The sequence below is a fragment of the Pelodiscus sinensis genome, chromosome 3, assembly GCF_052426305.1.
Source record: "Pelodiscus sinensis isolate ZL-2025 chromosome 3, ASM5242630v1, whole genome shotgun sequence".
Lineage (NCBI taxonomy): Eukaryota > Metazoa > Chordata > Testudines > Trionychidae > Pelodiscus > Pelodiscus sinensis.
Genome location: NC_143054.1, coordinates 111,202,177 through 111,226,971, shown reverse-complemented (window position 1 = coordinate 111,226,971; position 24,795 = coordinate 111,202,177). Strand labels below are relative to the sequence as shown.

The following is a 24,795-nucleotide window of genomic DNA, read 5'->3' as shown; positions in this document are numbered from 1 at the left end:
TAAGGGCTTCCTAAAAGGCTTGTTTTGCAGATGCTTCTTCGAATATGTTCTCAATAAATCTGATTCAAAGTCCACTGGACTATTTTCTTCAATGACCTTTGAATCAGGATCCATGTCCTACAAGTGGTAAGGTCAACAGTTATCAATAGCTGTAAACCTTCTCCTTGCAGAATTAACAGTCAAGGACCCACAGGCATCCTGCTGATGGACTAAATGGATTTAGACTTCACACACCTGGATAACCAAAATGTCAGTTTTATCTTGCTCGTTCCTTTCTGTCTACCAACTCTCAAATAAATTTCCCTTCACATGCTATTTGCTACTGTTGTGCAGGTTATTTGAAGACAAATATTCGATACGGGGCTTAGAAGACTTGTGTTTTTAATATATATGCCCAATGATAGAGCTTCAACCCTGTTCAACCCTATCCCATATACTTCTGCCAATAACAGAAGTAATCTGTGAGGAATGGGAGGATAGTGCATGATGGTGCCAAAATCTGCCACTTTTTGGACTCACATTAATACTGTTTGCACACTAGCTTAATTCTTGGAGCCACAATTTGACTCTACTTGTCCCATAAACTAAGATAGCCGTACAAAGACTTTCCCTGTAATTTAAAATTGTGATACAAGCCAGATGATTCAACTGCTGACAGTAAGTCATTAATTTATCTTGGCTTTTTTCCTCGCAAGCTTTAATTTATGCTAAATCATCTTATCCTCTGAGTTTCCTGGCTTTTGACAATTTGTCACAAAGCGTATTAATTATACATAGTAGTTATGAATTTCATAAATTCTAACATCCATAGGAACTCAAGTATTTGGGCCTATGAAAACCATAAAACTTTTATAATTTTTCTTTTTTTCCTTTGATGATGCTTACTGTATTAGATTATCCATCATACTTCAGTGAACTCCACTGACAGGTACCAGTGGATCACAAAGAAGCTTTGCATGCATTAATAAGATTTCAGAGGCAGTGCTTTAGGCTATTTCTTAATGCCAGACTAACTTCAGAGACTGTACATTCACTGCATATCTCTTAAGTGTAATTTTCTTTTTTTTTAAATTGCTGTTATAATGTATTTTGTCAATCCAATTGTATACAGTGACATAACTTGCTGAACAAGGTTTTTTAAACGTTGAAGAATTACATTTTAAATAGCCATTTATTTTAATATACAATATTTCACAAACCATTATTTCTTGTTGTATGTATTTCCTGTAGATTTACAAAATGGACTTAGATTATACAAGTTTTCATTTCTGACTGTTGTGGCAACTTTACATGCATTTGCATTACATTAACTTTTTTAATAAATCTTTTGAAATTAATAACTCACTAATGTAAGCTTGGGAGAAGTTACTGTTACGCTATTTGTGTGTGTTAATTTAGTTGTAAAGTATGTTGATTTACTTGTTAATTTAAGATTAACTATGAAAGACAGAATACTTTGATTTGATTCCTTCCAATGGCTGTACTATAAGGTTATTGCTAAATATAGTTTAACAGATAACTGCACCTTTTTATAATATAATAAAGTATATTCTTTAAACTACTTATGTTTTGAGTTTAGCTGAGAGTCTTACTTCTGATGTCATCCAAAAGAAAGTAACTTTATTGCAAAACTGCACACAAGGAGATATCAGAAGGTATGAACTGATAATACCAGATAACATCAAAGTTATTGTACAATCTTTTATTATTCCACAGCCTATTACATAGCTTCTTTGTATATCTTTTGAATTGCCAATTCAATGGTGCAATATAATGTATGTTTTAGAAATGCCATCTTTAATGAAAACCCTACCCACTAAGCTTTGACTTAGAGAAGAGCTGGCGGCAATTTTTATAAATTATATAATGAAACAATTTAGTTCTGCTTTTTACTTTGAATGTTCAATTTTTGCATATGCTGTATTAACAGGATAGATATACAAAGATGCTGAAACTGTTAAGAAATTTCCTTCACCATTTTAAAGACTCCCAGTATCAGATGGAGTGGCTGAGAAACAGGGATGTTAAATTTAGTTTAATCAATTAATCAACTAGTCGATGGATTTTCCATCGACTAGTCGATTAGTGGGGAACTGCAGCTGGGAACTAACCCCACTGTGGCTCTGCCTTTTAAATGGATTAAGAGTCTGTCCACTGATTTTCGGCTTGCACAGGGTCCCCCCTCCTGGCATCAGCATCAGCTCTTAATCCATTTAAAAGGCTAAACTGCAGCAGGAGGGCCCAGCGCAAACCGGAACAGCTGTTCTTGGCTCATGCAGGGTACCCTACTGCACTTTAGTCTTTTAAATTGATTAAGGGCCGATGGGCTCTTAAAAAATTTAAAAAACAGAGGTACACCCAGTCCCCACTACTCCTCTGCTCCTCACAGACATGGTGCTGAGAGGAACTGGCTTTTAAGCCAGCTCCCCCCCTTGCTGCCTCTGATTTTGAGGGAAGTTACACTGATGTGAGTATACGGTTGAAGTGATCCAGATCTGAGCTAGGTTGGGATCCACAAGTGTTGTTCTGGATCTTAGGCTCAGAGCCTTTGAAGATACCAACATGGGTACCTAACTCAGTGAAATGAATGTGAGTTAGGTGCCTAGCTACCTTGGAGGATCTGGACTTTTGTACTTGGGCTCACCTGTTCACCACAGAAATTTGAGGAAATAAGATCCCTGTCCCTCTGATAGTTTCCCTTTGTTTCCATGCAGGAAAATTGAGGTTCCTACTGGTACCCATAGGGAACAGCAACAAAATGGAAGAAAAGAAGTGGGTTAGATTCCTGAGCTTGCCCCCAAAGGAGAACGGAATGTCTTTACAAGAAAGAAGTAACTGGGGCTGGCTCCAGAATTAGCCTCTGTTCATGCACAAAAGCTTTCCATCATTATTCACAAAAGGGTAGAGCCAGATGGAGTAGTCTCTCCATCAGTATTCAAGTGGCATGATAGCATTCAAATGAAATTATTCAGGCTGTGCTACACAGGTCAAGCTAGATCAGGATGGGTACCCTATTGCCTGCAGGCCAGATCCTGCTCATGGAATATCTTGGCATTACCCTATGGGGTTAGAGTTTCAAGTGCCAGCTCACCCTGCTGTGGGCATCTATGCCCTTGCCCCCTCCCCACCGTGGATGAGTTGAACATTTTTATTTATCTAAAAAAAAAATCCACAAAAACCAAAAACCTAAATTTAGTTGCTTTTCATTTGTATGTAGCCCACAATTTATTTTTCGTGCAGGTTAGATTATTATGGTCCTGTCTAGTTTTAAAATCTACTAATAGAGTAAGCTTGGACTATGGAATTCCAGCAGCATTCACTCTCCCATTGAGTGCATTGGAGTTAAGCATTCGAGACAATGAAATGACACAGTTACCCCTACTGAAATGGCATTTGACAGCTCATGTATGTATATGAAGATGTACTTGCTAGTAATGTTTCAATCTCCCAGGGAACAAACGTCACATGCCAAAATCACTGCCACAATTGGAATTCTTGATGTCATTTTCAGTAGGAAAGACACAAATTAAGAAAGAATGGAGAATGAATTATCATTATCCCATAGATCTAAAGCCACACTACTGCAGCATCAAATATGGTTTGTGGAGAAACAAAACAATTTGTATCATCAGTAGTGACTAACTGTGGAAGCTCTAGTGCAGAGGTTTTCAAAATTGGATTGCGGGCCTGTCCACATAAGCCACTGCCAGGCTGCAAGATGCTTTGTTTACCTAAGCATTCATAGGCATGGATCCTCACAGCTCCCATTGGCTGCAGTTCACCATTTCCAGCCAAGGGGAGCAGCAGAAAGCTAGATAAACAAAGCAGCTTGTAGCCCACCAGGGGCTTACCCAGGCAGGTCCACAACCCAACTTTGAAAAGCCCTAATATAGTGGATGTCCCATAAATCCAGGATGAGCTTTTCACTGCAGGTAAGGTAAAACAAAGGGATGAGTTTCTATTTTGCTTTTAACCTGGGTTAATAAAACTAGCATAGGACTGAGACTTGTCAGTACCATGGATAACCTAGCAAAATGCAGGACAATGTAGCACTTTAAAGACTAACAAGATGGTTTATTAGATCTGGCCCACGAAAGCTCATCATCTAATAAACCATCTTGTTAGTCTTTAAAGTGCTACATTGTCCTGCATTTTGCTTCAACTACCCCAGACTAACACGGCTACATTTCTATCACTATGGATAACCTAGTCATTGGACTGAAACATGAAAAACAAAGCATGCAAAGCCTCTATACCATGCAAGGACTGAAGTGATGTGGATAGGAGCCAAAGCAATATATAGAAGAGAAATGCCAAGGATTACTGAAATGACGACTAGGAAGGAGGTGTATTGAGCTGAAGCAATGCACATAAGGGACAGTACAGAGGTGAAGCAATATATATAGTGTGGACTGAACTGATGAATAGGTGGAAACAATGTCCCCTCTAATCTTTTCCATTCATGTGCAGAATTTATGTGCATTGAGGTATGTGTGAATGTGCACCACTAATAGAAACAGAAAACCTAGGCACTCTACTAATCAGCTGGGTGGCATTTGAATTTGTCCTGAGCAGCCAAACAAGCACACAACTTACAGCGAATGGTGCATGGGAGGAATACAGGGGGCTCATGACAAGTATGCAGCAGCTGTAATAATGTAGGGAAGGCATATTTGAGCTGCAGGGTACAGAAGTGTACAGGAGGCACACAGATATATGGGAGTAAGACACAAGGGCTGTAGTGATGTATTAGGGAAGGGAGGTATATTGGGGTTGAAAGGAGGCATACAGGGGCTTTATATCTATAGCCATGTATAGATGAGAGGCACAGAAAGGTTGTAGTGACATATTGATGGGAGGCATACAGGCCTGAACAGCCATACAAGAGCTGTAGTAATTGACGGAGGGGCCAGTATGGGGCTGTAGAGATGATGGGAGGCATTGCATGTATAGGTGGGAGTCTATAGGAGCTGTAGTGATGTACAGATGGGGGAGCAGAGGCTGTAGTAAGGCAGGGGAGGGAGGCGTTCAGAGGCGTTTGCAATGTATAGAGATGTTGTGGCAAGGGAGGTACAGAAGGGGTCGATTTGGGGCTGCAAGGATGCGCAGCGCGGAGGGGCACACAGGGGCTGTAGGATGTGCACCCCGGCGGGTCTCAGGGCTGCAGGGCGATCTCCGAGGGGCTGTCTCGGAACGCTCCTGGATGCCCGCAGCCTGCAGCGAGAGTTCCGGCGGGAGAGTGACGGGGCGTGGGTCCGCCTCCTTTCCCGCCCCTTTTCCTGGGCGTCCAATCAGAACTCCGCTACCGCAAATCCGAACCTCGCCGGGTATTTCCGAAGCTTGCAGGGACCCGAGCGCATTCGGCACGTTCCGGAATGTCACTGTGAGACACCCGAGCGCGCCGGAGACAGACCCGAGTCTCCTCGGTTCGTTCCGCAGAGGCGCCCTCGCCTGGGACATGCTGCTGCTGCTGCTGCTCGCGCGGCCTCTCCTCCGCGCGGCGCGCGGGCTGCGCGCGGCCTCGCCGCCCGCCTGGAGCTGCCGCGGGGCCGCCGCCGAGGGCAGGCCCTGGGGGGGACGCGCCCCGCAGCAGCCTTGGCGCGCGCTGAGCTCCCGGCCCGGCTGGGAGGCGCTGTTCGCCGCGCCCGAGCTGCGCCGCTTCCTAGAGAAGCAGGCAGCGGGCGGGGCCGGCCCCGAGCTGGCAGCGCAGATCCAACGGCTGTGGGCGAAGGAGCAGGAGCTGCGGGACACGCAAGAGCTGGCAGGTGAGACTCCCCTCCCCCCCCAACGGCAGAGCGCGCCTGGCTCCGCCCCCTGGCTCTGGCTCCGCCCACCGGTCCAGGCGCTGGGACAGAGCCGTGCGCGTGGGCGCGTGCACGCGCCTTCTGGCTGCTCAGGCCGATCCGTGGGGAGTTAATTCCGGATTTCAGAGCGTGGCTCAGGTGAAGGCACTTGTGGTGCAGAGTAAGAGCGAGCAGGCAGGGAGTTCAACAGTCATAGCCGGCGTGCTTTACACTCAGACTTGTCCCCAGTGGGAAATGATTTCCCCAATATCAGTGAGTGTTAAATGGGCTTGTGACTGTCCTGTCTCGGTTAGGATTTCCAGCCCTCTGGGCATCTGGGCGCTAGTTCTTGCAGTTGTGTTTATTAGCGTGAGATTCACACCTTTACTTTTTGGATACAATTTCCAGTTTTCAGGGATGTAGAGGGAAAACATTGCACATGAGAACCCTTAAAGGTGCCATAACCAGAAAGCAAATATTAAAATTACTTTTGGAAAAACTCATGTTTTTAAGGAGACTGATTTTTTTTTAAGGTTTGCACTATTGAAATTAAAATGTGCTAGCAAATTCATACTAAAAGCATTTCTCTTATTGTGTGTGCAGCTCTAAAATTAATTTATCATTATATATTTTCCCAGACTATAAAAGATCATAACTGTCATTTGCAAATAGAGGATGGGCTGAAACGTGCTTGCATATGCTATTCATTGAACAATTACAGCCCCGGCCACCAGGGACAGATGTTGCTTTGCGAGGGCCTCCCCTGCCTCCTCCTGCCCGCCCTCTCCCCCTCCCAGCAGCTTCTATCCCTGCGGAGCTCGGACCCCCAGTGGATCGGGGCAGCATGCAGCCAGTCTGCATAGTGAGCTGTTTTTTGGCTCTCCTCATGGACCAACTTCCACCTGCCACCCCACACTGTTGCCTCTGATAGCGCTCGGTGGCAGGGGACTCCCTAGGAGTAGGGCCAGGAGCGCACTGGCTGCCGCCCCTTGCCCCCAGCAGCTATCAAATATTTGTGTAACTGATAAGAATTCATGCGGTTACATGACTATTCATTTACATGATATCTAACATCTCTAGTGGGGACTGCTCCGTCCAGACCATGCTCGCCATGGAGGGGAGTGCTCTGGCTGGGCTGGAGTGCTCCCTGCCTGCAGCAGGCCCTGCGAGGTTGGAGCAGCTCCCTACCCATGGTATGCAGAGGGCCTGTTCCCATCCCAACAGTTAACTGTAACTGGTAAGCATCAATCATCACCAATAAGTGTGGTGCTTACTGGTTAACCGGTTAACCATTCACATCCCTAAAGTAAATACAGAATTTTAAAATAAACTCCTTGTAAGTGTTGACATTTCTTTCTAGCAGGAATAGATATTGAATAGGGTGGGTCTCCCCATATCTAATCCAGACAATGCCAAAAAACAGTATTAAAAATAATTATTCATCTCTACCACATATAATTCTTCAACCTTTAATGACAAGCAAAATAAGTCTTTATTCAGTAAGAAATATGATTGATCATACAGCTGTGGTGGGAGGAGGATTAATGACATTGTAAATCATAACTGTTGAGGATTAACACATTCCAATGTTGCAGATGAGAATGAAGATTTGCAGAAGCTTGCAGAAGAGGAAATAGTTTCCTGTCAGGAAGAGATAACTGAATTGAAGCGCCAGGTATAGTCCTTTGTAAAGTAACATCATATATCAATTTACTAGCCAATGTTAAATGAGCGAGAGTCAAATTCTGTCCTCATTTATAATTTTACAACTTCATTCAAATTAGTTTTTCATTTTTATAGTTGATAAAATGAAACATCATCCCATGTTTAAACAAAGTGAAGAACTGCACAGTTGACACACAGAATTATAGAAATATAGGGCTGGAAGGGGCTTTAAGTAATCTAACCCATTCTTCCCATGGACCAAATATCCTTAGACCATCCCTGAAAGTCATTTATTTTTATTTATAGAGCCCTGTGATCACTTGCTGTGAATTTCAAACTATAAACTCTAATAAGGCTCCTCCTTTCTCTGACTGCAGAAGAATTTGTTAATTAGATTGACTGCATATGTACACAGGGCCTATATCAGTTGATAAAGGCAAATATTCATAGGATCACTGTGAGAGTAGGCTATTGCTTTTACAAAAGACATTTTTAAACTGTGCAACTAATTCCCACTTGTTAGTTTGTATAGATATCTGCGTAATAATTTTAATCAAAATCATTCCCTCTGGAAAGTATACAATCACAAGTTAAAAAGTTATTGCATTTTTCTAAAAGTATGTCTACACTGCAAAGTTTTGGTGATGAAAATAATGTCAATATGCAGAAGTGGCCAAAAAAAGTCACCCAAGTGTATTTACGCTGGCTTTCTCATTTAATAGACTATGGCCACATTTTTAGCTCCCTTGTTGACAGACTGAGCAATGCTCTGTGGGTATGCATTCCATAGTACCTGAGAACACCTTCTTCGCTAAGCACTGTGGAAAAACGGAATGGAGTGTAGTGCATCTTGGGACCGTGAAAAATAACCCATCAGGCACTGCTTTGTTTCCCAGCCCTCCAGGGGCTTCCGTTTTGTGCCATTTGTAAAACTGTCAATCTTTGCTGTGCACTCCAGCATCTGCAGTGAGAATATGGATCCCACACTTCTCTACTGGTCTCTTATGCTGTGTTCAGTGTCGGGAGGGCATCGCTCATTGCACCAGAGTTACTGTTGAAGGTTCTTACAGAGGAAGATGAGTCGTAGGTGGATGACGCTGTGAATGACATGGACAACAGCAGCCTGGCGTTGTATTTATCTGTCACAGAGCACCTGTACAGGGTAGACCATTGCTTTGGGGCTAGGGAAACCAGCACTGAGTGGTGGGATTGCATTGTCATGTAGGTATGGAATGAAGACCTGTGGCTACAGAACTTTAGGGTACATGAAACAACCTTCCTGGAGCTGTGTGCTAAGCTGGCCCCCAAACTGCAACGTAAGGACACCTGAATGAGAACTGCCCTCTCAGTAGAGAAGCATGTGGCAATTTCTGTATGGAAGCTGATGACTCCCAATTGCTACTGATCTGTTGAAAATCAGTTTGGAGTGAAGAAGTCCACCATTGGGGCTGCATTTTCCCAAGTGTGCAGGGAAATAAATCATATTCTGCTGTGGAGGACTGTGACTCTGGGAAATATGGATGATGTAGTGTCCGGCTTTGCACAGATGGGCTTTCCTAACTAGGGATGTCAATGGTTAACCAGCTAACCAGTAAGCATCCCTCCTCAGCCCAGCCATCGCTTGTAGCAGGCCCCCACCCAACTGAAGCGGCTCCCACCCACCCTTGTTTAAGCAGTTAACTGGTTGCACATAACAATTAGCCGGTTAATTTTTACATCCCTATTCCTAACTGAGGTGAGGCAATCGATGGTGCAAATATTCCAATTTTAACACCAGCCCACCTTGCCACATAGTACATCAACCAGAAGGGGTACTTCTCAATATTGCTTCAGGCACTTGTGAAATGGTGGATGTTTCACAGACATAAACATGGGGTGATCTGGAAAGGTGCATGATGCACACATATCCAGGAACATTGGCCTGTACAGAAACCTGCAAGAGAGGACTTTCTTTCAAGACCACATGATTATAGTGGGGGATGTGGAAATGCCCATAGTGATCCTAGGAGACCTGGCTTACCCCTTACATTCCTGGCTCATGAAACGTTACATGAGGCACCTAGATAGCAATAAGGAGCAGTTCAACAATAGGCTGAGCTGATGCCACATGGTAATGGAATGTGCTTTTGGCAGATTGAAAAGGATGTCTCTCTGGCAAGTTTGACCTTACGGAGGATCATATCCCCATGGTTATAGCTGCATGCTGTTGTTTGCATGATTTGTGTGAAACTAAGAGTGAAATATGTGCTCATAGGTGGAGCACTGAGGCACAGTGCTTGGGCGTACAGTCTGAGCAGCTAGACACTAGGCCTGTGAGATGATCCCATAGAGCTGCCATTAACATCAGGGAGGTTTTGAGGAACCACTTTGACAATGAGCGGCACTGAAATGTCTCTCTTTTGCGGTTGCTTCCCTGGTGCACTCCATTCTTCATCCCAAGTAATTTCCATGAAAGTGATTTAACAGCCTGTACCAAGGGCCTGCGCAATTTGCTCTAGGTTATGGAACAGAAAATAAAGTTATTGTACTTTAAAAATGTTTGTCTTTATTGATCACTGCAAATCATGGCCACTCACCTAAGACTCAGTGTTGCTGGTAATGGTAGAGTTGGGTTGGGGTAAAGCCTCACAACCATGTGTAAATCTAGCTGTTATAATCATAGTTGTGATGGGGAGTGGAGTAGGGAGGAAACTGAGCATTCCCGGACAGTGAAAAAGAATGTATGGGTGCCGAGGATGAGTTGATAGACAAAGAATTCTGTATGCCTTGCAGAGGAGGTCAAGGCTGGCTCTGCTCACTGTGCAGCTTAATTAAACACGTGAGCATCTCTGTTCCTCCACAACCTTGATCATGTATTTAGTGGCATCTTTCCGATCTTGCCTTTCACTTGGCCATCGCTCCTCCCTTTTTTGTGCCTCAATTGAGGAATGATTTAGAACCTTCCTCCCAAGATAATCCCCCAAGAGTCACTACTCTTTTCTTAGTTGACAGTCTGTCAGCTGGGGACCTTTTCTGAGTTCTCAAGCTCTCATCTGCAACATAGGATGTAACAAAATCGGGACTGTTAAATTCCGACTCAAAGTTGAAACATTACAGTTACAAGCACCTTTTTCAACATATGCAGCCACTTTCTCACTGGCCCTTGAAGACTCATACATCTCTGCAGGCACTGTGAATATGGTGAGTTTTGGGGGAAGGAGAAGAGGGGGATGTGGGGGATGCATAGGGGCTTAAGAAAGCATAGGCCTGACGTATGCAGAAGATTTGCATGGAAATAATTCTAATGATGCCCCACATGCAGATATCAGTTTTGCTGATATCTCACTCATGAGGGTAAGCAGGGGAACTTGTGCTCTAATTCTATCACCCCACAATTTTGTGCTGCTTTAGTTCCTGCAGCACTGAAGAATGGTATTATACCATGGGATGGGTTGAGGGAGAAACACTGCTGCACTGCCTTGGCACTTGAGAGAGAAAAGTCAATAAATATATCAGGCAAAGTTTTCAGAGCATCTATCTCACAACAGGATTCAGTTGACATCTCAGTGTGCATCAACATCCTGCTTGGACATAACTTGTAGCCATACAGGGTTATGCCAGCTCACAGACACAGTCAGCCTCCTACATATCTGTGCTCTACCCGCACCACTGCACTCCTAAGCCAGAGACGTGGGCTACGTCTAGACTGGCCCCTTCTCCGGAAAAGTCATGCAAAGCAGGTAAGTCAGGATAGGGAAATCCGCGGGGGATTTAAATATCTCCCGTGGGATTTAAATAAACATGTCCGCCGCTTTTTTTCCGGCTTGGGGAAAAGTCGGAAAAAAGCGTCTAGACTGGCGCGATCCTCCGGACTAAAGCCCTTTTCCGGAGGATCTCTTATTCCTACCTGAAAGTAGGAGACTGACCGTTTCCTCTGGAGTTGAGAACTGTTCCTGGCTTCCTGGCATACCAGGCGACAACGCATCCTCATCCAGCTCTACTTCTTGATCCTTCATGTTAAGTCCTCTTTCTGCTGACTCAGAGCCTTCAGAAGTATCCTCAGGATTCTTGGTGGAGGTGGGGTTGTCCCCCCAGGTGTTCAGGTTAAGTCCTCTGTCTTGGTGGAGGTGGAGTGTGTCCAGCACCTTTTAAAAACAGCATATCTTGGGTGCAGTACCAGATTGACAGATTGCGTCCCTTACCTTATGGTATGACTGTGTCAGCTCCATTATTTTTGCAGGGCAGCCAGGAACACTGCCCAGAGTGACTAGCTGGGTATTGTGGGAACATCGTGGAGTTCAATAAAGGTGAAAAAAAGCCTCCCATGATATACACTGCATGATTGATGACAGTAAAGGGAGGAGGAAAGAAAAAAGCCCTTGGTGGAGGTGGAATTTTTTTGTCACCAAAACTGGGTGTTTTTCGCGACTGTTGTATCATTGCAGTGTGAATGCTATCAGAGTTTTGTCGCCAAAAGAAAACTGATTCATTTTGCCACATGCTGATCCATCACCGAAATGACAGTTGGTTCCTACATTTATTTTTTGTAAGCATACAAATATATATAGATTTACAGGAAGAACAGATAGAACAAAGAAGTATAGAAAATTGTACTCTGTACAAGCAAGCAGTAGTGGGTGGAAAACATTACAGGCAAGGGTGTAAATCTTGGGTTTTGTCCAACACCTAAAATGGTTTTATAAGGGCTATTAATTATTTATGTTCATGTTTTAGTACCAGTGTATCTTTAATTTCTGTGACTTATTACAAATTCACATCTCTGATTTAAAAAAAAGCAGAAATCCAACAGTTACTCAATCCATTTCTGCACTTTATCAGTCAGGGAGCTACTTAGTTGATAAAAGAAGATCTCTGTTTAAAAAAGACTTTCCATCTCAAGATATTGGTCAGTGTTTCTTTCATCTGCAAAGGTAGAGGCTTCTTATGGAAATCAGTATAAGCTTTGTTGGTCTTTTTAAAAGGAGCCTTCCACCATTACACACAAACACAAAGAGCTATAGCCTTCTCTTTGCAAAAATATATTTGACTCCAGTTAACCTTCAGGAAGGTAGTGTTTTAGCAGAAAAGACATTATACTGGAAGTCAGGAGATTTGGGTTATATTCCTAGGACTTCCAGTTGATCTACTGTATTATTTTGGGCAGGTTATTTCACCTATGCCTCAGTTTCTTACCTATAAAAAGGATAATGATACTTGTCTCTTGAAGTCTGCAGATAAATTCTAGTAAGTAATATACATTCATGTATTAATGGGAATTGCCTGGGGAAAATTATAGTATCCAAAAAAAAGTAAGTTGAGCTTAAACATTGAGTGCAGAGAAAGAGCATTAAGAAAACTACCTACTTGGAGAATGTTAAGGAGATACTGTAATAGACTGCAAAATAAAATGATTGCTAGCATCTGTGATCTTTCCATAACATCTGAACATATGAAATACTTTGAGTATGCTTTCAGATGTAGGAGAAGACAATCTCAGGTAAAAAGGTTTGTAATTTTTGTATTTACAGATACTATTTCATTTGGTTCCTTCAGAACAAACAGACAACAGTGATTTGGTCATGGAAGTAACTGCTGGAGTTGGTGGACAGGAAGCCATGCTGTTCACTGCAGAGATATTTGATATGTATCAACAATATGCTGCATACAAAAACTGGAGATTTGAAATACTGGAATATTTTCCAAGTGAAATAGGTTAGTAATTAATACTCTAATAACATGAACTGAAAAGTTGTATAGTTAAAAGCAGTTTGTTTACATGAGGATTTTTTTGCCTCCCTACAAGCACTTCACATAAATTTATAAGTAAGCAGAATCAGTGGAGCAGTTTTAATACATAAACAAGATTTTACTTAATATTACTATGAGAATGAAATAGCATGTCTAATGTTTTGTAAAGGAAAGGAAGAAAATCCATAGTTTTATACAATGTAATAGGTGTTACTTGAGAAAAATCAAGATGAATTGAAGTTAAATGTTAGGGGTGAAGATATCTGCATAATGGCACACTTACACATTCTCAATCATATTTTATTGATTTGGACACAGATCTATTTAGCTATTTAATCTTGTTTTTATAATACCTGCATTCTGTTTGTATTCTGAATATTTGTTCATTGCTCTGGGTGATTTGGCACAGACAGGGAGGGGCACTACTTAATTAAAAATCATGTGCAGTAACTAAGCTGAAATATCTTGAATTTATCTGAAGTGTAGTCTTTTGCCATATATTTTCTCATCCATTTCAAGTTTCGTTTCAGTATAATTGTACATTAAAACCTTACTAATTTTCACTAGATAGGCATATTCAGATTGAACATCCCAAATCCATGACTCTCTGGTTTGGCAACATCTGTGGTCTCGCAGGGCCAAAGAGCCCTAGAGGCCAGGAACAGGCCAAGGAGCCCTAAAGGCCAGCTGGAATAGTGCAGAGCTGGGAAGCCCTGACTCGGAAAGGCAAGTAACAGGGAGCCCCCTGCCCTGGCGAGGGAACTTTTGGCATTAGGGGAATTGGGGAACGGGAACCCCCCACCCCAGCCAGGGAACCCCACAGTGTTAGCCACCTTAGATGGCAGACCAGGATACTCAGGCCAAGGAATCCTGGTGGAACCCATGGCAGGAGCAGGAGTGGCCCCGGCATTGGGGGCCGGTGGTGGTCAGGCGGCCCCGGCCAGGGAACCTTGCGAAACCCGCTGTGTTAGCGGGACGGGGTAGCTGAGCGTCCCAGCTGGGGAACACCCCTGTTCCATGTTAGCAGGGCCATACAGAGCCAGGGAATCTTTGGCAGCTGTGGGGCCAAGTGGCAGGAAGGGAGTGTTTGCTGGGGAATCTCAGGGGACTCCCGCACCAGTGGGGCTGGCGGCAGCCAAATGGCTCCAGCAGGGGAACTCTGGCAGCTGTAAGCAAGGTCATAAGGTGGGAGCCATCAGGGGAGCATTCACTTCCCCTTATCCAGCAAACTCTCTGGTTCAGGACCACTCAGGTCCCCAGGGTACTGGACCAGGGAGGTCCAATCTGGACTCAATAGAACATGATTAGTTTTAAATTCACTTGGAAAGTAAGTTTTAAGGTTGAGTCATGACATAAACCTGGCGATCTCCATTTCATCATGTAACTCTTATGATAAATGCTTAAATAGTGTGCAAAGTCTTGCCTTGGCACTGAAATGAATATTAACCTTTGGGAATTATAGGGCCATATTTTAATGGGCAAACCTTTCTTGTATGCATGTATTGGTTGTTGCATTTATTTATACTTCTGAAAATTTAGATCTGGTTCCTTTGTGAAACCCATCCTTTTGGTAAGCTATATAGGTCATTTTCTAACTGACATAAATGATCCTGGTGACTCCATCTTAATAAAGATAGGACTTATTCATTTATATCTTGTATTCAATCTACTACAGTTAAATTGTGTAAAGAGAATTAAAAAACCTAGAAAAATACAAATCTGTAAAATAAGCTACAGTCTTCTTCAGTTCTTTTCTAATTGTCATCTGAACAAGATGGACTGCTAGTTGCTAATGACTATGCTCAAGTGTTAGGTTATTTCAGAATTTCCTTCTAGAAATGATGTTGATACCTGGATTAATCAGTTTCCCATGTGCTAGTGCTTAAACATACTAAAATGTATAATTCAGTGATATCCATCAGATAGGATTAGTCTATCACAAGTAAATTGATTGTTGTTGTCAAGCGTATCTTGTTTTCCAGTAAATTTGCTTGCAAAGTCACAATACAGGATGGTATTAGGCATTCCTTTGGGTGTACCTTAGGTATGAATGTCAAGTTAACTAATAGCCATTCTATTTTTTATGAGCCACATGCAGTGGTAGCTTCTGATTAAATACACAATCGTTGCAGATTACCTCTAAAACAGTGGTTCTACAATTTTTTTTTTGGATACTCACTTGAAAATTGTTGAGGGTCATGGCGGACCTCTTAATGATCTTTCTAAATGTTGATGTTACCATTAGCTAACTGTTGTAAAGCACTTTGGATAAAAGCACTATATATATATATATATATAAAACCTGAATAATTGGGTTGAGCTTAGGCTGGGAAGGTGGTAGGGGTATTTCTCCTGCAGCGGCAGCCACCAAGCTGTCCTGGCAATGAGGAGGTTCTCTCTCCCATGTGCCAGCAGCCACAGAGCTGATGTGACAGCCACAGAGCAGGGGCTGGGAAGGTGGGCTGTTTCTCCCTGGAGCTGGAGATAGTCACTTCTTTCTCTGACTGCCACAGCCCTGCACATTCCAAATCTGCCCACCCATGCTCCGCTTACCTCTTATGGCTCCCACCTCACCCCACTGATCCCTCCCACCTAACCCCTATTCCCTCCAAGGTCACCACCTCACCTCACATGTTTATCTTCTCCAATGTCCAAACATCTAATTAGTGCGTGGCTCAGTTAGGTGAGTGGCCTTTCATTCTCTTGTGTATGGCTGCCCAAGCATACACCTTAGAGGGAACTATCCGCAGACCGCCAGAATGGAACTTGTGAACCACTGTTGATGCACAGACCACAGTTTGAGAACTTCTGCTCTTAAACATTTCACAAATAATAGGCTCACCAAACAGTAAACAAGTGAGATGTTTGACTTGTATAGTGTTAACATAAATCTGTTTTGGAAACAAAAACAGCATTTGGGTCAAGACATGGGAAAGATAGGGGAGAATTTGAATCATTGCCTTAATTCCTAATATATAGGACTGTGTGATTTCAAAATATTTTACTGTGATCATCAGCTACCTTCCTCTTAAGCTAGCTATATAGAAGAGATATTTAGCTTCTTAATTAGAATAAATGTGCTTAAAGTATTAAAGTAAGCCTAAATTCTGTGTAGTTGAGCAAAAATCTTTGAATATACTGCAATAAATCTTTTGCTCAGTCTGATGATGGCCATATTTTACAAGTGAAAGACTTCACAAGAATTATTAGCTTGGACAGTATATGATAAAGTTTCAGGCTGCTTCAGCAAGTCTTCTTATGTAACAGACATATCCAAACTGAAGTTGGATAGCTGTATTTAGTGGTGCATTTAACATACAACATTAACATAGTAAACTGATACATCCTGACAAATCACTTAAGCTATAATAAGGATTAATTACGCATTGAGGTAACAAAGTGACAGATTCATATAAAACCCTCTTTTATTGGCATGTAGGGGCAAGATTTAAAAAAAAAAAATCACTGAGATAGGTCTGATGGTTTTGTAATGTCGTAGGGAGGAAAATAATAAAGTTGGCACATAGACTTCTTATTTTTTTGGTTCTTCCAGACTGACTTAATGTAATCAAATCTTCCTGGGCACTCATTAATAGCTTAAAAGTAGCTATTCTTCTACAAAGGAATTTCACAAGCCAACTACAGAGACTGCAGAATTGACCTTCATATGCTAATTTGATACTGCCTCCCTGGGCCTGAACAAAGACTTGAACTGGTTAACATATTGTAATACCAGCTTTCCTTACATTCAACACCTATTGCAATCAAAAAACTAAGTATGGGACACTTCCAACCCCCTCAATTAGTTTAATTAGTGCAAGGGCTACAATTGTCAGGTACTTTTTTTCTCCCTCTCTCTTATTCTGAGGGGTCCACTTTTTTTGTCCACTCAAGATCATCTCATCTGAAGAAATGGGTTTTGCCCATGAAAGCTCATGATACATACATATATATATAGAGAGAGAGAGAGAGAGAGAGTCAGAGTCAGAGAGAGAGAGTCTTAGCCTCTAAGGTGCCACAGGACTACTTGTTACTTTTTTTGTGAGGAAAATGTTAATAGAATATTAAGAATCTGCAGAGAACAGCAGTGTTTGCAATATCCTTAATTACAGTTGTCAAACAGCAGTCCCACTGGGTGGATCTGGCCCGTGAAATAGTTTTTGGTGACCTAAATGTCATTGTCAGTTTCTGCACTGTTTTGGCTTTCATTACAAAAGATTCTGCCTAGTCCTTGAAGAGAGAATCTAACATGAATACTGATTTAGGAATGACATTTATGATATCACCTTTCCATTCCTATTAATCTCATTGGGTTTAACTCCAAATTCCAGTTGTCAGCCTTAACTGTTTCATTTGCTGAAAGGGTGTGGTTTGGAACTGAGGATGTTTCCTCCTTCTCATCAGGAAAGGAAATGCAGAGAAAGAAGGAAAATAAATATAAAAACAGGGATGAGAGGAAGAAGACTAAAGGAAGATGGGAAGGAGACGCAAAGAACAAAAATAGTCATCCTGAAGTTGAGCAACTTTTTCCTTTAAATAATATTGAATATGACAAATTACTTACAAATAATAAGTTTGTTACTGTACAGAGACCGTATTCCACTCATGTTCTTTTTTAAACTTCCCATTGATATCAGTGAGAGGAGGATAAATAGTTCTAAATATACATCATGGCCCATAAGCATAATTTAAAATGGCATTTGGCCTCCTCCACAGAATGAATTTGACAAACCTCCCTTTAACAAACAGCCTGTAGGGAATTTTGTTCTTGGGAGTTTTTGCATATTTGGGTATAAACAAGACTGAAGATGTTATTTAAAACATTTTTCCTTGTTCACTGCTTGCTTTTTTAAAATAATTAGAAGATAACTCCTATGGAAATTTCCTATTGGAACACTCAGTCAAGACAGAACGTTGTCTGCCTCTTCACTGTATAATCAGCAGTCTTGATTTTTTCCCCCAAAACTGAAAGCTACATGGGACAACATGTATAGAAAGCAGGAGTGCTGCAGAATGTTGAGGAATCGAACACAGGTTGGCTGGTTTTATTTATTTAGCATGTGCAAGGTTGACTGATGAGGAGGTACTTTATAATTAAGTAAAGTCTGATTCAGACTACAAATAGATAAATCACTTGATAAATCATTCCTATATTTTCCCCAACAACACATTTTAGTATCCTACAATTTAAAGCATTTAATTTAGAACAGGATAGTTGTATTAAGACTGTTTTGTCTTTGTCTTTAAGGTGGCCTGAGACATGCAGCTGCCAGTATAGTAGGTCTTGAAGCATACAAGCTCATGAAGTTTGAAGGAGGAGTGCACCGTGTTCAGCGAGTGCCAAAGACAGAAAAGCAAGGCCGTGTTCACACCAGTACAATGACTATTGCAATATTACCCCAACCAATGGAGGTAAGATGTATTTAAATATAATAAATTGTCCCTAATGATAAATGATCTGGAGAGAGGAGTACACAGTGAGGTGGCAAAATTTGCAGATGACATTAAACTGCTCAAGTTAGTTAAGACCAAAGTAGACTGTGAAGAGATTCAGAAGGATCTCACAAAACTAAGAGACTGGACAACAAAATGACAAATGAAATTTAAAGTTGATGAATGTAAAGTAATGCACATTGGAAAAAATAATCCGAAATATATGTACAAAATTATATGGAGCTAAATTAGCTGCTACCACTCGAGAGAGATCTTGGAGTCAATGTGGATAGTTGTCTGAAAACATCCACTCAATTTGTAGCAATAGTCAAAAAAACAAAGAGAATGTTAGGTATCATTAAAAAAGTGATAGAGGATATCTTACTGCCTCTCTAAATCCGTGGTGTGCCCACATCTTTAATACTGCATACAGATGTGGTCACCTCATCTCAAAAAAAAATCTTAGCATTAGAAAAAGTTCAGAAAAGGGCAACAAAAATGATTAGGGGTTTGGAACAGGTGCCTTACAAAGAAAGATTAAAAAGACTGTGACTTTTCAGCTTAGAAAAGAGGAGACTAAGTGGAAGTACAAAAGACATCTACAAAATCTTGACTAGTGTGGAGAAGGTGAATAAGAAAGATATTTACTTGTTCCCATAAGGACTAGGGATCACCAAATGAAATTAATAGGTAGCAGGTTTAAAACAACCAAAATAAAGTCCTACTTTATGCAACACAGTCAACCTGTGGAAATCCTTGCCAGAGGATATTTTGAAGGCCAGGACTTCAGCAGGGTTCAAAAATTCATGGAGGATAGGTCCATTAATGGCTATTTGCCAGGATGGGTAGGAATGGTGTCTCTAGCTTCTGTATGTCAGAAGCTAGGGTGGGCAACAGGGGTAGGATCACTTGATGATTACCTGTTTTGTACAGTCCCTCTAGGGCACTTGGCATTGGCCACTGTCGGAAGATAGGATACTGTGCTAGATGGACCTTTGGTCTGACCCAATGGGCTCGTCTACACTGGCCCCTTTTCCGAAAGGGGCATGTTAATTTCACAGGTCGTAATAGGGAAATCCGCGGGGGATTTAAATATCCCCCGCGGCATTTAAATAAAAATGTCCGCCGCTTTTTTCCGGCTTTTAGAAAAGCCGGAAAAGAGCGTCTACACTGGCCCTGATCCTCCGGAAAAAAAGCCCTTTTCCGGAGGATCTTATTCCTTCAAAGTAGGAATAAGATCCTCCGGAAAAGGGCTTTTTTTCCGGAGGATCGGGGCCAGTGTAGACGCTCTTTTCCGGCTTTTCTAAAAGCCGGAAAAAAGCGGGGGACATTTTTATTTAAATGCCGCGGGGGATATTTAAATCCCCCGCGGATTTCCCTATTACGACCTGTGAAATTAACATGCCCCTTTCGGAAAAGGGGCCAGTATGTTCATTCTTATGTTCTTTCCCATGAACAACCCCCATTACTTGACATATTGAATAGATGTAAAATCTTTCCTTTTTTCAGTTTTTTGATCTCTCTTTCCTTTGTATGGGGTTAATATAATATCCCAAGTCAAGTTGTGCCTAATGATCATATTTCTGACTGAAGAAGCTAGAGAGCAGGGGCACACATAATAGTGTGTGTTTGTGGATTTCTTCCAGATCCTCCTGTTGTGAGTTCAATAGGATCTTCTCTGATATAGCTTGTGGACAATTACTTTGTATGGAATAAGATCTCTTTAGTTTTGATACCTTATTTATAATAAAAGTTTGCTAAACACAAAAAAATGCTCCATTCAAAATCAGTGTTTTAGAATCAAAGTCCATAATAATTCCCGAAGAATGCTTTAGTATAGGGGAAGTGGGAATGCAAATTGGTCAGAGAGGGAAGGAAAAATGTGCCAGGAATCTCTCATCCAAATGTTGGTTCTTCCTTAGTTGGACTTCAGCAAAGGTGTATCAGAGGTGGCCTTGCATCCTGAACACAGTGGCAAAAAACTGTGATTATTCTATGTTGAACTTAGAGATTTCATTTACCTATGCATTCTCTATATATATCATATTTTCCTCTTCCTAAAATTATTTTCTGTGACTTTTGTTCTCATCAGAGTTTTACTGAGTTAGCAACTTTAAACTAGCTGAGAATTAAAGATTTGTGTTGATCTTTGCCTTCCAGTTTGCACTGCAGTCTGATTATCAGTACTGTAATATGCTTTCTGTAACTTGTTGTTACATTGCACTCCTCATCAACTTGAAATGGTTTTGGTCTCCTGCTGAAATATACTGTTTAAAAAAGTTCTGTGTATTTATATTAAAATAATTGTCATTGGTCTAGAAAAGAACAAGAGGTGTGTGAGGTTTGCTTTTGTTTGTTCTGTCTTCCCTATCACAGATCAATCTGATAATTAATCCTAAAGATTTGCAAATTGAAACTAAACGAGCAAGTGGAGCTGGGGGCCAGCATGTAAATACCACTGACAGTGCTGTACGGATAGTTCATATTCCAACAGGTACCTACAAGTTACTATTTATAAATAATCCACAGTATAAAGCTATTGTCTCTTCTCTCTAGATTTAAAAAGGTTTTCCGGCCGTGCGACAGAATGATGTCATCAAGCTTGCGGTTGGCGAGTGTAGAGAGTAGGGGGGAGGCAAGCGTAGGAAGCAGGAAGAAGCCCCCTAGTCATAACTAAAATGCAGATATCTTCTCAGAGTGAAAGATCATAAAGCTGAATAATTCTGTGTTCTTCTCCTACTTCAAACTCTTTTTAAGAGCTGGAATACAAAAATTATGTAACTTTATATTGTAAAATCCTAATAGGATAAGGATTTCAGAAAGTGTCAGTGAAATAAATGGTTGTTTCTGCAAACTTTATAAAACTATATCCAAATGTAGATCTCAGTGGATATTTCTCTACATCACAAAACCACAATCCCTTTTGGCACACCTGGTGGCTTCTGTTTCATGGGGTTTGGTAGTAAATTATTAGTATGTTAGAACTGAAGATGGAGGTGCATTGGGATAAATGTCTGCTTTCGGGATGAGGGGAGCCAATTGATTACAACTTATCACTTTTTGTGTTTAGTAAATTTCACATATAACGAGAAGTAGCTCTTCCAAAAAGGTAAGACTATTAGGACAATGATTTGCTTGAGTATGGAAGTACTCTATACAGGCAGTCCCCGAGTTACGTACAAGATAGGGACTGTAGGTTTGTTCTTAAGTTGAATCTGTATGTAAGTCGGAACTGGCGTCCAGATTCAGCCGCTGCTGAAACTGATCAGTTTCAACAGCGGCTGAATCTGGACGCCAGTTCTGACTTACATACAGATTCAACTTAAGAACCCCAGGCTCCGCGGCTTTCCTCTGCTTTGCTCCCCGTCCCCCTGGTCTGCAGACCAGGGGGACGGGGAGCAAAGCAGCGGAACACGCGGGCAGTGGACAGCCCAGACGCGTCTGGGCTGTCAGCTGCCCGCGTGCTCCGCAGCTTTGCTCTGCTTTGCTCCCCGTCCCCCTGGTCTGCAGACCAGGGGGACGGGGAGCAAAGCGGCGGAACACGCAGGCAGCGGACAGAGCAAAGCAGAGCAAAGCCGCGGAGAACGCGGGCAGCTGACAGTCCAGACGCGTCTGGGCTGTCCGCTGCCCACGTGTTCCGCCGCTTTGCTTCCTCTCCCTGGTCTCCTGGAGACCAGGAAGAGGGAGGGCCCCGTTCGTAACTGCGGATCCGACATAAGTCGGATCCGCGTAACTCGGGGACTGCCTGTACGTGGAATTTACCTCTTCTTAGTTAGCAATGATAATTTTATCATGCAAATCAATTTCTGTTTTGTTTGATATAACTCTAATGTATTCCAAAACCATGAGAACAAAAGAGTCTCCATCTCAAATGTTTTCCTAACTCTCCTGGTCACAGTTTTGCAGACCACCTCCTTTTAACACTCCAGTTCATGTAAACCATTCTCACTTTTTATTCACAACTAGCAAATTTACCCAGCAATGCTCAGATCCATAAGTCAATATTTTTTTAAAATAAAGGGAAAATGTACATACTTCATGGAAATGATTCTATTTTTCAAAAACAGTGTTATTTTTAGTTAATTTTAGTAATTATTTTTAAAAAAGGAATTCCATTTAGTGTGGTTTTTTTCTTCATCCCTATAAACACATTAATTACTATGTTTTAACAAAAAGGGCTATACTCAATTTGGTTTTCAATACTATAGTCTTCTAGTTTTCAAACCTTAAACATTGGGTTAGCTATGCCAAAACACGGCACTACACCAAATTTCTCCGTTTTATCTCTTTTGTGTAAGGTTCATTGAGAAGCAATCCTGTTTCAGGTTCATCCCATTTTTCTGGCTTATCTTGGTTCAGTCTCTTTCAACATTTGCTCAGTTATGCCAGTTTTGAGGACTGTAGTTTATTTGGTGATTCTGATTTCTGTTTCCTTCAGTGTATTTCTTGTCTTGATATTCATTTCTCACACCTCCTTCTCCTTGTTTAACTTAGACTGTAAGCTTTCAGGATGGGGATCATGTCTTTTTATGGTGGAAGATCATATATGTGTGGTGCTCTAATAATTGTTTAGGCCCTGAACCTCCCACATTGATTACTGCAGCTTCTTTGGCCTCTCTTTAAAGAAAATTTCTTTAATCAAGATTATACAAAACATAGATGATAAGATTATCTTCCTCATCTGAGGGTCAGATCACATCACTCATCTTTTTTCACAGATTCCCCATAGGGTATCATATTCAACTATAAATGTATGTATCTTGTGTATATGGTGAATAAAGGGCCTGTGCAGTTCAATCCTAACCTGAATATCAGCCTGAACTTTTACTACGGATATGATTTTTTTTCATGGTAAAATTAAGCAAAATTCACAGAACAGTCATGGAACAAAAAGTAAAAAATCAGGATATGTCACAGTGGAGCTGAAAAGAAAGCTAAAGTGTGGCTGAATCTGAAGCTAAAGAAGTCATGGACTTCTGCTAAAGTTACAGAATCCATGACCTCCATGATCAAATCGCATACTTAATTATTACAAATTTTGGATTTTATGTTATGTTTTTGCCTCCTTAATGTGGTAAAGAAGGTAGTAGCAGATGCAATCACAATATTTTTGTACTTACTAAAGGTTAATTTGGATTATGTTTTTGGCTATAATCAGGTGTAGTGTCTGAATGTCAACAAGAGAGATCTCAAATAAAAAATAAAGAGATTGCTATGAAAATTCTTCGTGCTAAACTCTACAGCATCAAACTAGAAGAAGAGACAAAAAAGAGATATAATGCCAGAAAGATTCAGGTAGGATTTATTTTGCAAATGAATAGCTTTGTGTGTATGAGACTGCTGGGCTGACGTACAAGTGGGAGACAGAAGTAGGGAAATAGTTAAATGCAGTGCACAAATATCTTATTCCATTAAATTGCAGTGCAAAAGGATTAGGTAAAGCTTGGTGGCACAAGTATTGTTCACCCTGGCTAGTAATCTTACACATTGAGCTAATTGTCATACACAGGGATTGACAATATTTAATTACCATGCATGTAATGTTAATAGCAGTATGATCACACAAGTAGTAGCACTTGTTACTACTCATCTAGTTCCATCAGGACATAGTACTAATCACATTAAATCTCTGAACAGATTTCAAATTGCTACCTTTTTTTTTTTTTTTTTTTTTTTAATTAACCTGCCTGAAAAATATTTCAGATACAAGATGTATAATATTCAGTCCGAGTTGTGAAAATTCATTGTAATTAGAAACTATGTGCTATTAGAAAGGAAAGACTTTGCAGCAGGATACAGCACAAGTTTCTAAACCTGGTAATTTATTAAATATTTGACCTTTAACTATGAAGTGACATACATAAAATTTGCATTCTAGCTATATTTGATACATAGTGTTATAGAAGATCTAGAGTCCTGATGAAACAAGTGAATTGAAACAACTGCTGAATATAACTAATCATAATACTAGAGACAATACTGGATTTTAATTCACATATAAATTTATTATCCAGTGATGGCTACACTAGACTTCATATAGGTACAGTTTTTCATATAGATATCTAAGAACTCTAGGAACTTGTTATTCTTAGCCATAGCTATAGTGAGCAAATCTGTGGGTTAATCCAATTACTAAATCCCTGTATTGAATATTTGTATATTTCCAGTAGGAAGAAAAGAACTGATA

At 41.1% G+C, this 24,795-nt stretch overlaps 1 protein-coding gene across 1 annotated transcript in view; it reads left to right on the top strand.

The window, feature by feature from the left end:
* Window positions 1-5,349: 5,349 nt before the first annotated feature.
* MTRF1L (mitochondrial translation release factor 1 like) overlaps window positions 5,350-24,795 on the top strand; it is a 21,190-nt gene continuing 1,744 nt past the window's right edge. The window contains exons 1-6 of the mRNA XM_075924472.2: window positions 5,350-5,765; window positions 7,379-7,458; window positions 12,956-13,139; window positions 18,424-18,587; window positions 20,985-21,102; window positions 23,767-23,903. Of these exons, the coding sequence (XP_075780587.2) occupies window positions 5,459-5,765; window positions 7,379-7,458; window positions 12,956-13,139; window positions 18,424-18,587; window positions 20,985-21,102; window positions 23,767-23,903 (990 nt within the window). The 5' untranslated portion in view covers window positions 5,350-5,458. The remainder of the gene's footprint in view (window positions 5,766-7,378; window positions 7,459-12,955; window positions 13,140-18,423; window positions 18,588-20,984; window positions 21,103-23,766; window positions 23,904-24,795) is intronic.